Source organism: Urocampus carinirostris, chromosome 18 (assembly GCF_059441175.1).
Source record: "Urocampus carinirostris isolate Australia breed hairy pipefish chromosome 18, RoL_Ucar_1.0, whole genome shotgun sequence".
NCBI classification, from domain to species: Eukaryota; Metazoa; Chordata; class Actinopteri; order Syngnathiformes; family Syngnathidae; genus Urocampus; species Urocampus carinirostris.
Window position 1 is genome coordinate 29,789,623 of NC_142366.1, and position 13,386 is coordinate 29,803,008.

The 13,386-nt window shown below is 38.8% G+C and overlaps 1 protein-coding gene across 1 annotated transcript in view; it reads right to left on the reverse strand.

Annotated features, from left to right (window-relative positions):
• The window catches only part of LOC148348797 (partitioning defective 3 homolog), a 387,206-nt gene that overhangs the window by 346,719 nt on the left and 27,101 nt on the right, over nucleotides 1-13,386 (reverse strand). Inside the window, exon 2 of the mRNA XM_088322738.1 lies at nucleotides 9,317-9,418. Coding sequence (XP_088178864.1) covers nucleotides 9,317-9,418 — 102 coding nt within the window. The remainder of the gene's footprint in view (nucleotides 1-9,316; nucleotides 9,419-13,386) is intronic.

Sequence of the window (13,386 nt, forward strand, 5' to 3'; positions counted from 1 at the left end):
CAACCAAAAGCTATTCAGACCGCAATGCAATATGCATCTTTACCTCGGGCAGTTTTGTGTATGTCACATTGCATATGTGAAGCAAGCATGTATCCCAGTGAAGGATAAGTAAAATGCAATACATGTTTTTAGCGCCTAGTTGTGCTTTTGTTGATAAATAGGCTTTTTGTCTGATGTATTTTATCTATCAATCTACCTTAGTCATATCCCTCGATGGGGGTGACCGACAGCAAGACAAACACATACACAAAAACAATAAAAAGAAAAAAGGTAAAAAGTAGGAAAAAACACAAATGTTTGGCCCATGGCCAACCCAAATGCCCAAACACCCAAACAAGTTAAGCACCTCGGCACCCAAGTTGGTCATGCTTTCGTCCCTTGAGATGAAACGGGACACAAGAAAGCGGCCATGTCACTCGGGCTAGGATGACACAACACACTGTTCAACAGCAGGGCCCGACAGCTTTCACTGGTTTACCCCTGCCGCATCATACAGGTCCCCTGCCCATCCCTTAGAACACGTCGAACATCCCACTATCCTTTTACAACACCTCTAAAGCTCATTCCTATCACCAACAAGAGCTCTAACGTCCACTACATTTAGACCTCTTTCCTGCATTGCACTCATAACACCATCCATCCACGTTAATCGCGGCCTTCCACTTGGTCTCCTTCCATTTACTTCTGCTCTGTAGATCCTCTTTAACATTCACTCCTCATCCATCCTCTCCATGTGTCCAAAGCAACCGAGTACTCTTATCCACACGCTTGCTCAGTTCCACTACTACCCCAGTTCTGTCTCTCACAATTGTATTTATCTTTTCAAACGTGTCACTCCCAACATACTCCTTAAACACTTCATCTCAAAAACATTTACATTATAGGGTTAAACGGTCACTAAATGTATTTTATAAACAATGCAAACTAGTTGAAGTCATCATAATGCATTCAATATAGTTCAAATAGAACAGCTAACAACAACTTCAATGGACAGTAAAAACTGAATTACTAATAATTCTTAACATTGAGAGACTCACTGATGAATGTACACTTTGTGAACAGAGCTAGTGAGTGAAGGATCTCAGACATGCTGCAATCATTTATCTGATTATTAGCTAGGGGCTTAAATAGGTGGACAAGGCATGTTTTCCTAAAATTGCATCAAACTAATTAAATAACCAAATGCCAAAAAACACACATTTAGTATTTTAATTGGGATGTACTAATGGTATAACTATCAATGGTCAGCACTGTGTTACCCTTACTTACAAACTATCCCATTTGCATCTAAACAAAGGCCTCTGTGCTGCCCACTTGCAAGATTTAGTTAGTTATCGTGGCCTGTGAGGCCATGAAGGGAGGGTGCCCTTAAGGCAATTGCTATTCTTCAAATAATAATGTATTGTGCTTAAAATATAGCAGAAGGCTAAGAACAGACGCAAGTTAATTAAGAAGTCTATACATAAATATTTTGTGTTTGAAGTCAAAGAATATAGCAAAACAATGCTGGAACACAGGTATCCGAGAGCCTGATGTAAACAAGGTTTCTCACAATTTCTAAAATGGCGGATCAACAAGGCAATTCCACAGGTTTCTAAAAATGTTCATTTAGTGTTTTTTGGGGGTATTAATTCTCTCCACATTATTTCCTGGACATTTTGCCACATAGTCTAAATACTTTATACTGTATTTTTGCTAAAGATGGTAATAAAGCTTCAACAACAAGTCCCATGTGGTCATGTTTCCTCTGTGGTTGGTTTAACTCTGAGCCATATTGATGACGCTACAGCCTCATCAGGGAAAAAACAAAGAACATTGCATCAAGATTTGAAAGAAATTTCGGGTTACCGAGGCAATATTTTTAAACTAAACTTGCATACACTGAACGTAAACATATTTGTTAATGATTTTCCATTCCTGAGATGTTATGTTTACAAAACAGCATTCAGAAAGATTAGATAAAAGTAGAGGTATTACTCCACTAATCTGAAAAAAAGTGGTGTTTAACATCCTTAAGTTTTACCAAATACGATATATTCAACATGCCAATGTCACGGCTGCCATGGCGCCCAAATGACCCCGCCCATGCGGTGCCAGCTGCGGCTCTTTGACAGATTGGCTTTCCATCTTTTGAAGTTAAGTGCTCTCGTTTTCCTTTGTCAGTCCATCAATGAACCTCTGCCCCGCAAGACGTGGGTTTTGACTCGGTCCCGTTTTCCTGTTAGTATTTCCTGTCCGGTATTGTTCCCTTTTATTTAGTCCTGTTAAATATTGGTTTCCTGTTTCGTTCCCGTCTGTTTTTTTTTTTTTTTTCCTGTTTATTATTCTCTCCAGTTTTCGTTCCCGTCTAGTTTGTCCTGTTTATTTCGATATCCTGTTTCATTATCAATCTTGTCTGTCCTGTCTGGTATCGACCCCGTCCGTCCGATATCTGCTCGGGCAATTGGAATCGATCTTGTCCGTCTCTGGCTTCCAGTCTTTCCATGCCAGATCGCTGCCTAACATGCATGACTCCCCATTTCCCGTAAAATTAAAGGCTTGTGTGAGAACGGATCCTGTTCCGGTTCTTGACAGCCAATGATTATATTAAGGCAGTTGTCAACTTGTCATATACTATGACATCACCCATGAAAGTAGGATTCAAGAAAACTATCAAGATGCGAATTCATAACTACCGTCGAGCGCAAATGTTTTCAATCTAGTGTCGCGATACTTTAGGAGATCTTGGGATAGTACACAAGCACGTCAACTCATATTTTTAAATCACTGTAATGTAACATTTACAAGGATAAAAATACCAGCAGGGCATAGCTGTTCAAAGTAAATCCTGCAGTTCCCCTGATGGCAAGGCGCACAAAGGCCTTGATTACATTGGCTATATCCCCTCTGTGAGGGATTATCACTGTGCGAAGGCGGAGGGGGGGCGCTCAAAACGAACAACAATCCCTCCGAAGAAAGTGTGGCTACAAAATTGCCGATCTCAAACATACAAATACATGCTACAAAGCCAAGAAGAAGGATTAATTAGTCATGATAAATAGTTGAGGTGAAGCTATTCTGTAGACATGCAAATCTGAAGCTGATCCAAAAGACGATGTTTATCTGATATTGTTCTTGGCTGCAAACAATAGTCTACTGTCAATATCAAAACGTGCACAAACACACTTCGTGATGAGTAATTAGTCTGTGATTTCCCCTGGCAGCGTTCCTGTACCCGAGGAGGGACTGATGGGGACCCCGCTTTAGCCTCGGCTAATTTCGCTCGCAGCATGAGCGCTAGTGTCCGCTTGTTGCCATTGGTGGTTGCCGTGACAACAAAGACGACTCCGGGGCATTTTGAAATGGGAAATTGAATACCATGGGGATAACGAGCATTGTGTCTGGCTGCTATTATAATCCGCCCATTAAGCAATTAAATCCACGTGCGATAATTCAATATGCAAAATACACACACTTTTGAAAAACATGTACAATAGTGATGAGGTAGAGTCAATAAATAGCCATAAACTGTAATAAACTCCTCTTAATACAATTGTGATAAAGCAGGGGTGGGGCAAAAATGGCCTGCGAGCCGGACCATGGCCATCAACTGATTAATTCCATCCCGTGAGACAATGATGAGAGAAGCACAAGAGAAAAATGAGAAAACTCTATCCACATGATGTTGCTAAAGACCAGCGCCACTCACAAAGCAAACCCACTGCAGCTGTATTTGCTGACTAGCATTTATCAATCAGAGAACATTAGAGGAAACAAACCTTCCAGGATGCACATTTTAAGGCAATACGATTGCACTCACCAATATTAAAACTAAAAAATTGCACCTGGGTGTTTCTGCAGAAGTTTAAAGAAGCTCTAGCTCATTTATACGATGTATAATAAATCTCAAATCCAGGTAAACTTTTTTTATTAAAAAAAAAAAAAAAATAGAATAAGAAGAAAATACATTTAAATCATTAAATCAATCATTTAATTTGGGTAGCGAAACGGTAAAATCATAATGCTATCTATCTATCTATCTATCTACCCTGGTCATATCCCTCGAGAGGGGTGACCGACAGCAAGACAAACACATACAAAAACAAAGAAAATAAAAAGGGGGGAAAAAAAATCACACACAAACATTTTTGGACCATGGCCAACCGAATATAACCCAGTATAATGCTAACATGTTAAAAATAAGCACTACAAAATAACTGTTGTTTTGCCATCATTTTGAATTGATTATTTTTATTTCGTTTGATAAGCCTTTACTGTATCATACTTTACTTTTTATTTCATATTTTTGTTTTGCAGTGGTTGTTTTTATTTTTATGTTTTATTATACACTGGTGAGGTGTGGTTCAATGATTAAAAATCCTGAGGTTATCTAGTGCCATCTCTATCAGTGTGGATAAGCTTCGCTCTGGCCATTTTCCTCACATGGTTAATCTGTGCCTTACTATAATCCTGTTTTTTTTCTATTACCTTTTTTTTTTGTTTATTGTATTTTAATCGCCCTGCGACTGGCTGGCAGCCAGTTCATGGTGTCCCCTGCCCACTGCCCGAAGATAGCTGGGATGGGCTCCAGCATCCCTGCAACCCTACTGAGGATAAGCGGTGCAGATAATGGATAAATGGATTTGAACCATTGTGTGTGTACACATGAGTAAATTATTTTTTTGGGGTTGTTGGGTAGGGATATTATTGTGTTTTTGTACACTGAATGTTTTATACAGCACTTTGACTGGCAATTTATTTCTTGAGTGCCTTACAAATTGATTTAATATTTTATTTATCCCGTGTCCCTTCGTGTGCCCCCATAAAAACGGTATATTTCATTGCGCTCATGACCATCTTTGAAACAGCTGGCTGCATGTTTCTGTACTTGCTTATGTATAAATATAATAATAATAATAATAATAATTTCCTTTGTATTGTCATTCTTTGTAACAATGTACACAGAACGAAATGTCGATACACCTGACCCGTTGTAGCGAGCCGATGCAGCCGCAGCCAACAGAGGGCGCCGCCATTGTTACCAATGTATATATGTATATTACAGTTTACACAATAAAACACTTCTGAAATATCCCTGTTGCATAGGGTTTTCCAATGCAAATCACCAAATATAGCGACTAAGAAGGGAAATATTACTTTTCTACTACTTTTAATTAAAGTTTTTATTTATAAACATACATATTTGTAGCGTTGTGTGTTTAAAAACAAATTGGATGAAATGGTCCCATTAAAAACAATTAAACATTTTGCACAGGTAAATGCAAAAAGGAAAAATGGATTGGCTTATGCTATCTTTTTCCTTAGGGATTTTTTTTCAACACAATGTGGCCCAGGACTCAAAAACTTTGCCCACACCTGTGGTTAGGGGTCAACACAGAAATACCGAAACCTGGACAACAGCGCCGCTCAGTGGTCTAATGAGGAACAATATATCCGTTCAGCTTCTGCACGAATGAGCATTATCGAGTAGGCACCCGGGAGGATTTGAAAATGCATTCAATTAGCAACGGCGGCAAAGGGCTTTCCTACTCACCTATGCCCATAATAACGCCAGATGCAGACACTAAACAGTAAACACTATGTGGCGAAATATTGGGTTCACTTGATATCAACATATATCGACCAATGACTTCCCTTATTTTGTGATAAACCTTACAACCAACGCGGACCTATTTACTCACAGCAGAATAGACGTGACGTGATAAATGAGGTAAACTGATTAGTTTTCTTTATTTGGAATATTTTGTCGGACTAGCCATCATTTTATTTCAAGCAATCCTTTTATTTCCACGGTACCATTTGGTTTCAGGATTAATTCCAACTTTGTGGTCAATGCACGATATTGCATTTTATTTACTTACTCATATGTTCAGTTCAGTTCTTTTTATTCCTACTTCTCCCTCTTATTAAACTGTGTCAAATGGTTGCCATCTGTACTTTCAAGTAGTGTCCAGCAGATGGCAGGAGAGGACAAAGATTACCAGACAACTTGTGCATTAAAGTACTGTACAAAATACCATCGCTTTTAATTGGTTTCTTTTTCATACAATTTTAATAGAGCACTATCACAAAATCTCAACAAATTCCGAAAAATGCAATTCAAAAAATAAGTTACAAGTCAGACTAAATACATTTGGTAAATCCTTGATGCACTCAATTTTAAACACATCAGGAAAATTGTAATTTAGCGAGAAAAACCTCCTTTCATTAAGACCAATTCATTCCTTTATTTTATTTGTATTATTTTATTTTGAAAAACTGTTAATTGACATATGTTTGTTAGTCTAGAGCAGGTCAACTGAGTTTGACTGGTAAAGCAAAAGTTTGTCCACCCATCCATTATCTGCACCGCTTATTCTCAGTAGGGTCGCGGGGGTACTGGAGCCCATCCCAGCTATCTTCGGGCAGTGGGCAGGGGACACCCTGAACTGGTTGCCAGCCAGTCACAGGGCACACAGGGACAGACAATTTGCTCGCTCATTCAACCTCTAGGGACAATTTGGACCGGCCATTTTACCTGAAATGAATGTTTTTGGAATATGGGAGGAAACAAGAGTGCCCGGAGGAAACCCACACAAGCACGAGGAGAACATGCAAACTCCACACAGGAGGTTTGATCTCATGACCTTAGAACTGTGCCGCACACGCGCTAACCACTGCGCCGCCATGCTGCCCGCGAAGGTTTGTAAATATGTATTTATTTTTACACACATAGTGTAGTTAGAATTCCATTTTTTTATATCAAATTATTTAATTTGTTTACTTAAGTATTTGTAAACACATAATACCTCCCTTCCCCCAGAAAAAAAAATGTAAAAGTTTAATATCTACATGATCCGTGCTCACTTTAACTACTTAAAATAAAGGGGGAAAAAAGTCCTTTCTTATCTGTAAAACGCAGGAATAACTAGGACAGAGTTGATCGGCCATCAAAGGAACCTGACAGACTGGATTTACCACTACTTCTATAAACCTGCAGGAGGAAACAAACATCCCCACACAGTATTGACACAAACTGTTCACCGGAGACGTTGTGAGAAAAAAAACTCCACAATACATCATAATAACGCAGGAAATGAACAACTGGGACACAAGCCATATGTAACCGAGCCACAACAATACTTACTCTAGTCAGTACCTCTATTGATAGATCAAGCTCAATACAGCAGTAATGGTCCTCCTATAAATACACTCGAGATGCTTTTAGACTTGCAACGCTAATAGTGTGCACTTTTAAATGACACAAGCAAACCATTGATTTTATTGTTGTATATTCAGGGTTGGGTAGGGTTACTCTAACTTGATTTCTTTCAATTACTTTTGGATTACTCCAATACCAAATATGCTAATAAAAGACAAAAGAAACTAAATATGAATAAAATTATGACTCCCAACACGTGGTAAGCTTTCTCTCCTGGCTTTGATCTTTGATCTTCGGCAAAACTAACATAAAATGCGACAAACAAAATCCAAACAGCTTGCAAACATCATTTTTGCCGTTCCATGTGTTCCGTTACTCCCCAAGCCAGCACAAAATTTAGTCATTTTATTCATATTTAGTTTATTTTGTCTTTTATTAGCATATTTGGTATTGGAGTAATCCAAAAGTAATTGAAAGTAATCAAGTTAAAGTAACCCTACCCAACCCTGGACATGATGTATTGGCTCCTTCACTGGCAGATGATAAGCGTGCAAACCCTGAGCAACATTTACTCCAAATGTTGGGATTCAGAGAATTTTGAATTACTTTTTCAAGTATCGATATGCAAACAATTCTATTTGGTCAAAGCTTTTAAAAATTCAATTATAATGAATGGATTTTCTAACCGATTCCTAAAAAAAACATGTTTTTTCCTGGGCAGCACGGGAGCGCAGTGGTTAGCGCGTGTGCGGCACAGTTCTGAAGTCATGGGATCGAACCTCCTGCGTGGAATTTGCATCTTCTCCCCGTGCTTGCGTGGGTTTCCCCGGGCACTCCAGTTTCCTCCCACATGCATGTCAGGTTAATTGGCCGGTCCAAATTGTCTCTAGGTGTGAATGAGCGAGCGAATTGTCCGTCCTTGTGTGCTCTGCGACCGGCTGGCAAGCAGTTCAGGGTGTCCCCTGCCCACTGCCCAAGGATGGCTGGGATGGGCTCCAGCACCCCGCGACCCTATTGAGGATAAGCGGTGCAGATAATGGATGGATGGATGGATGTTTTTTCACTAGACATAGAGGAGTACTATCACGGACCCACTCTTGTGTGTCTTGCTATTTTCTTTTATAGTGTGTATTTGCTTGCACATACAAAAGACCTAATTTGGTGTACTTTAAGACAATTTCAATTTATGGTTACATTTAGTTATCAATATTAATGGTAGTAACTGATTTCACCATTTACTGCTTTTAGAATGTTTGATTTGGAATTTTAATAAGTACTTGAAATTCCAAGCTTTTTAATCCCATAAATACGGGATGTGTGTATTGATCAGAGGGAGATTTAAAAAATAATTAATGTAGCAATTTATCAAAAATGGCCTCCTTACAATTCAGGCATGAATACAGAGGCATTGGCATCAAAACTACACATTTCATTTACAGTTTGTGCACAGACACAAACTGACCAGGGATGGCGCTGTTACTCAAACAGATGTGCAGCTAACGAGATGATTGTATTTATTTTTAATAAAAGAAAGGGGTTTCCAACTTTTTTCAAGCTGATATATACTACAGTACCCTTTGTTACTAATTGGGGATTCCTCTTGGAGACTCTTGGTTACAATGAGAAAGCATGTAAATGTCATATAGAATCAAAAATATAATTGTTTAAAGGTAGAGTCTTTAGCTTCAAAATATTCTACTTGCTGAAACCATCTTCTGAATTAAATCATCATTGCAGCCTCTGGCAACCTCCTTTTGTTGTAAGTCCAAGTATGGGAAATTATTAAATGTGCTTCAATGAATTCGTTTTCATCTTTTTGGGGTTTGTGTGGCATTTGGACTGTAATTGAAACATGTTTTTTTACTTTCACCATTTTCATCCTGGAATATGAGAAAACAGCGAGCACGCGCATGATTTCACTGGTCCCCCCCCCCCTTCCCTCGCTTCTTTCCTCCGGCATGATGTGCTCCATGGCCAGAACACAAAAGTAAGTAAGATAATTGCAGAAACAAAAAATATAAAAAGGCTATTTGAACTAACTTGGGAATTGTTAACACATACTTGAGAAAACATTTTATTTTAAATTGTTTAAAGCCACCTCTATCTGCGCACCACACCTTTAATGTAATCAAATTCATATCCATCCCCACAAATTAGACAAAAACTCAGACTTACCCTGTCCTTGTCATCCACCACATCACTGAGGACATCGTCCAGGTCAAGGATACCACCATCACGGTGTTCTAACCGGTGAACCTGGACCCAATAGCTGGGGTCCTGGCAAAAAAGCAAAAGGCGTCATATTAAAAAAAAAAAAAATCCATAGCATTATGCATATTTGCAATGGATGTCCATTGGATTAAGAACGTTATCTTCGGCATAGAACATCAAATAGCTGCCAAGCCAACAGATATTGGAATCAGCTGATCTGATCAGTATGTGGGTCATGAAAGCGCTGCACAGTTGGCAACTTGCTATATTTTTTAAGGATTGACTTGATTCTAGTTGTTATGAAATATATTAATACCCAAATGCATGTAACTGTATTTATTTTTTTAGGGTGTGGCAAATAGGAAAATATATATTTGTCAAACCAGAAAAAGAGTGACTTGTTGGGAATCTACTTGGCTCAACCCAAATGATATCATCCAAAATAAAAACACATTACAGAGGTCAGTCTAAAATGATTTGAAACATTTTCAAGACATCCAGAACCGTCAATAATTAAAAAATAACACTGGTATATCAGATAGATAGAGATACTTTAGTCATCCCCTAAGGGAAAGTCACTCTTCCAGCAGTATCCTTGCATTGAAAAATAAAAAAATAAAAGATATAGAATACAAAAATACCCAATAAAACTTGTTGATATAGCGTATTTAAATAGTGCTACGGAAGATACGCACTAATAAAAATAGGGTAATATGCAAATGTGGGGTGGGGTTTATTGTGGGCTTTTACTTCCCCGGTTGGAGTAAAAGAGCCTCATGGCATGAGAAAAAAACGATCTCCTCAGTCTGTCCGTGGAACAAGACTGTGACAGCAGTCTGTCGCTGAAGCTGCTCTTCGGTTTTGAGATGATAAAGCCTGACTAAATTCACTATTTTGTGACCTGTGACGTTAGCATATTACTTTCTTTTTTTTATGTAATAGGTTTTATTTGCAAATATTCATGGCTGAAAAACCAAAATGCAGAAAATGTAAAGAAATATCCAATCTAAAAGGGTATATAGGCAATTACATGTACAGTGTTTTTCAACCCTTTTTGAACCAAGCTACACTTATTTATAAAAAAGTTCGAGGCAAACTGTCTGTTGAAAATGTTTGAAAATTAAGTTATGTCAAATATTTCACTGTACTACCTCATAAGCAGATAATTAGTACATAAAAAGAAGAATACCTTAAAAAGAATGACGTGCTTTATTTGTGTTTTTATTTTTTACGGTGCAATCTTAAACCGCTGCGTTAAATTAAATTTTTGAATGTAGTGTGCTACCTTATGAGCAGATGAATTTTATATAAAAAGTATATAAAAATCAACTGCCACCTACTGATATGGATGACTATTACAGTTCCTTGTCTAAGAAAGCAAAAATACTAAATAATGGCCGGATTTTTTTAGAAAGATGAAATTGGGCAAATTCTGTACACAATAGACATGGTCTCACGGCATAACTAGAGTTCCCTGATGTAAATGATCAAGAGGGCAGAAAATGAATGTTAACACGATGATGGTTAATCAAAAAAGATAATTAAAAGAAAAAATGGATGGCAGCTGTTGTGGTTAGTAATCTTGTTCAAAGCTCTCAAGGCGCTAATGAGAGCATGCAAAATAAAAAATAAAAAAAAAGATAGCCCGTTCAAGGGACATTGTGTAATAATTCACCACTGGAGGTTGTTGTTCAACTTGGAATGGAACTGAAGCATGGAGCATTCAAAGAAGACACAGTATTCAAGAGTGAAGGATACCATCCATTCATTATCTGTACCGCTTATCCTCAGTAGGGTGGCGGGGGTGCTGGAGCCCATCCCAGCCATCCTCGGTTAGTGGGCAGGGGACTCCCTGAACTGGTTGCCAGCCAGTCGCAGGGCACACAGTGACAGACAACTCACTCGCTCATTCACACCTAGGGACAATTTGGACCGGCCAATTAACCTGACATGCATGTTTTTGGAATGTGGGAGGAAACCGGAGTGCCCAGAGGAAACCTACGCAAGCACAGGGAGAACATGCAAACTTCACAGAGGAGGTTCGAACTCATGACCTCAGAACTGTGCCGCATACGCACCAACCACTGTGCCGCCGTGCTGCCCCGTGAAGGATACCACTTTGCAAAATTCTGAAACCTTCTTCCAATGTTTTCTTGCATAGATGAATTTCAGCCGTAAACAGAACATAAAAGTTGTTAATCCCCACGACAAAAAAGCAAAAGAGAGCAAGTTGGATACACCCAGAGCAGCTGAAAAGAGTGCTCGGAGATTGAGTAAGTGACTTTCGCGACTCACTGGAGAACCTACAGAAAAAAGGCAAGTCAAGGACTGCAAGAACCAGAATAAGTCAAGCATTGGTACCCCGAATACCTGAAGCAGTGGCTTCGAAAGATGAAGCAAACTTTATTTACAAATAAGTAACTAGAGAATGAAACAGTAAGGAAAAAAGTCAAAGATGACAAGCTCACAGTTTTTGAATCAAAGGACTTGGAGACTTATCACATGCATGTCTCGTCTGTGGAAGGTAAGGCCGTTAAATTATTTGCTAAAGGTACCACCGGGGCAAAAAAATGACATTCGGGTTTAGTAGTACGATGAGGGGCAAACATGTCAGAATATTTAGAGGGTGTCTCAAGTTGTGTAATATAGTCAAATTTCTTTACCCACAAGTCTTTACAAAGAAATATTTGTACATGTGCTTTTCACTGGTTTACTGGTTTATCCCTGCTGCATCATACAGTTTCATGTCTCCCGTTTAATCTGGAGGGACGAAATCATGACCAACTTAGGTGCCGAGGTGCCTAACTTGTTTGGGTCTTTGGGCATTTGGGTTGGCCATGGTCCAAAAATGTTTTGTGTGTGTTTTTTGCTGTTTTTGCCCTTTTTTCGTTTTCTTTGTTATTATATGTGTTTGTCTTGCTGTCTGTCTCCCTTCTTGAGGGATATGACCAAGGTAGATGGACATGTGCTTTTGGTCATTATTTATAATAATGAAGTATTTTTAGCTATATAATTCACACTAGGGGATTTGAGAGTAAAAGAAAAATGTTAGTGTGTGTGAAAAACTCAAAACTGGAGAATTCAAAAGGGTTCCCTTTGACTCATTCTTCCTTCTTCTGTTTTGTTGTGGCCCTGACAAGCTCATGGTCATCTCAAGAATTGAAGCAATAAAGCCCATCCAGATGACAGGGGACAGAAAACCCATTGAGACAGAATATTATTCTTCCGTCTTCATGCTAGCAAAGAATCCCCATCCCGCTCTCTGTCCATGTTGTGTCCACACTCTGTCGTGTTTTTATTCTTTTTCAGCCTATGTTTTCCTCCAAACTGAGCTATCTTTGGGTCTGTGGTCAAATGCATTCAGGCTCTGTTTTACTTAACTCCACTCTGGTTCAGCAGGGGGAAATATTTCAACTTGAGAAAGGAATGCTGCGTTTTTAAACCACTAGGAAATTGTGGTAAGTCTGATACGGGAGATGAATACGAGCGGGAAATAGATGCTCAAAACCAAGTGTCATTCTCAAAGTAAGGTCAAGAATCATTTAAAAGTTCGTGCACATCGACCCGATTGAAATCATGTGGATAGAATAGATCTTTATTGCCATTGATAACAAAATAGTGATGTTATTTGCAACGAAATAAGACATGGCACTACGGCACAAACACTTAGCCTATTACAGATTGAAAAGAGAAACCAGATAAAGAATGACAGGAAAACTAGGAAAAACTATTTACAAGGTAGTGTTGCATGCTTGCAGCAACTAATTAATGAATCAATTAGTCAAGTAAAGTCATGTTTATTTGTATAGCCCTTAATTACAAAGAGTCTCAAAGGGCTGCACAGACCACAGATTATTGCAAACCACAGACTCTTATGACACCATCCCCCGATATAAAACTTACATGAGGGCAAGGAAAGACTCAAAAATCTCAACATGAGGAAAATGAAACCTTGAGAAGGGACCGGATATCAGGTAATCCCCCTTCTATGATGACCAGGCTGCAACGGATGTTGCAAAACAAATAATACACAG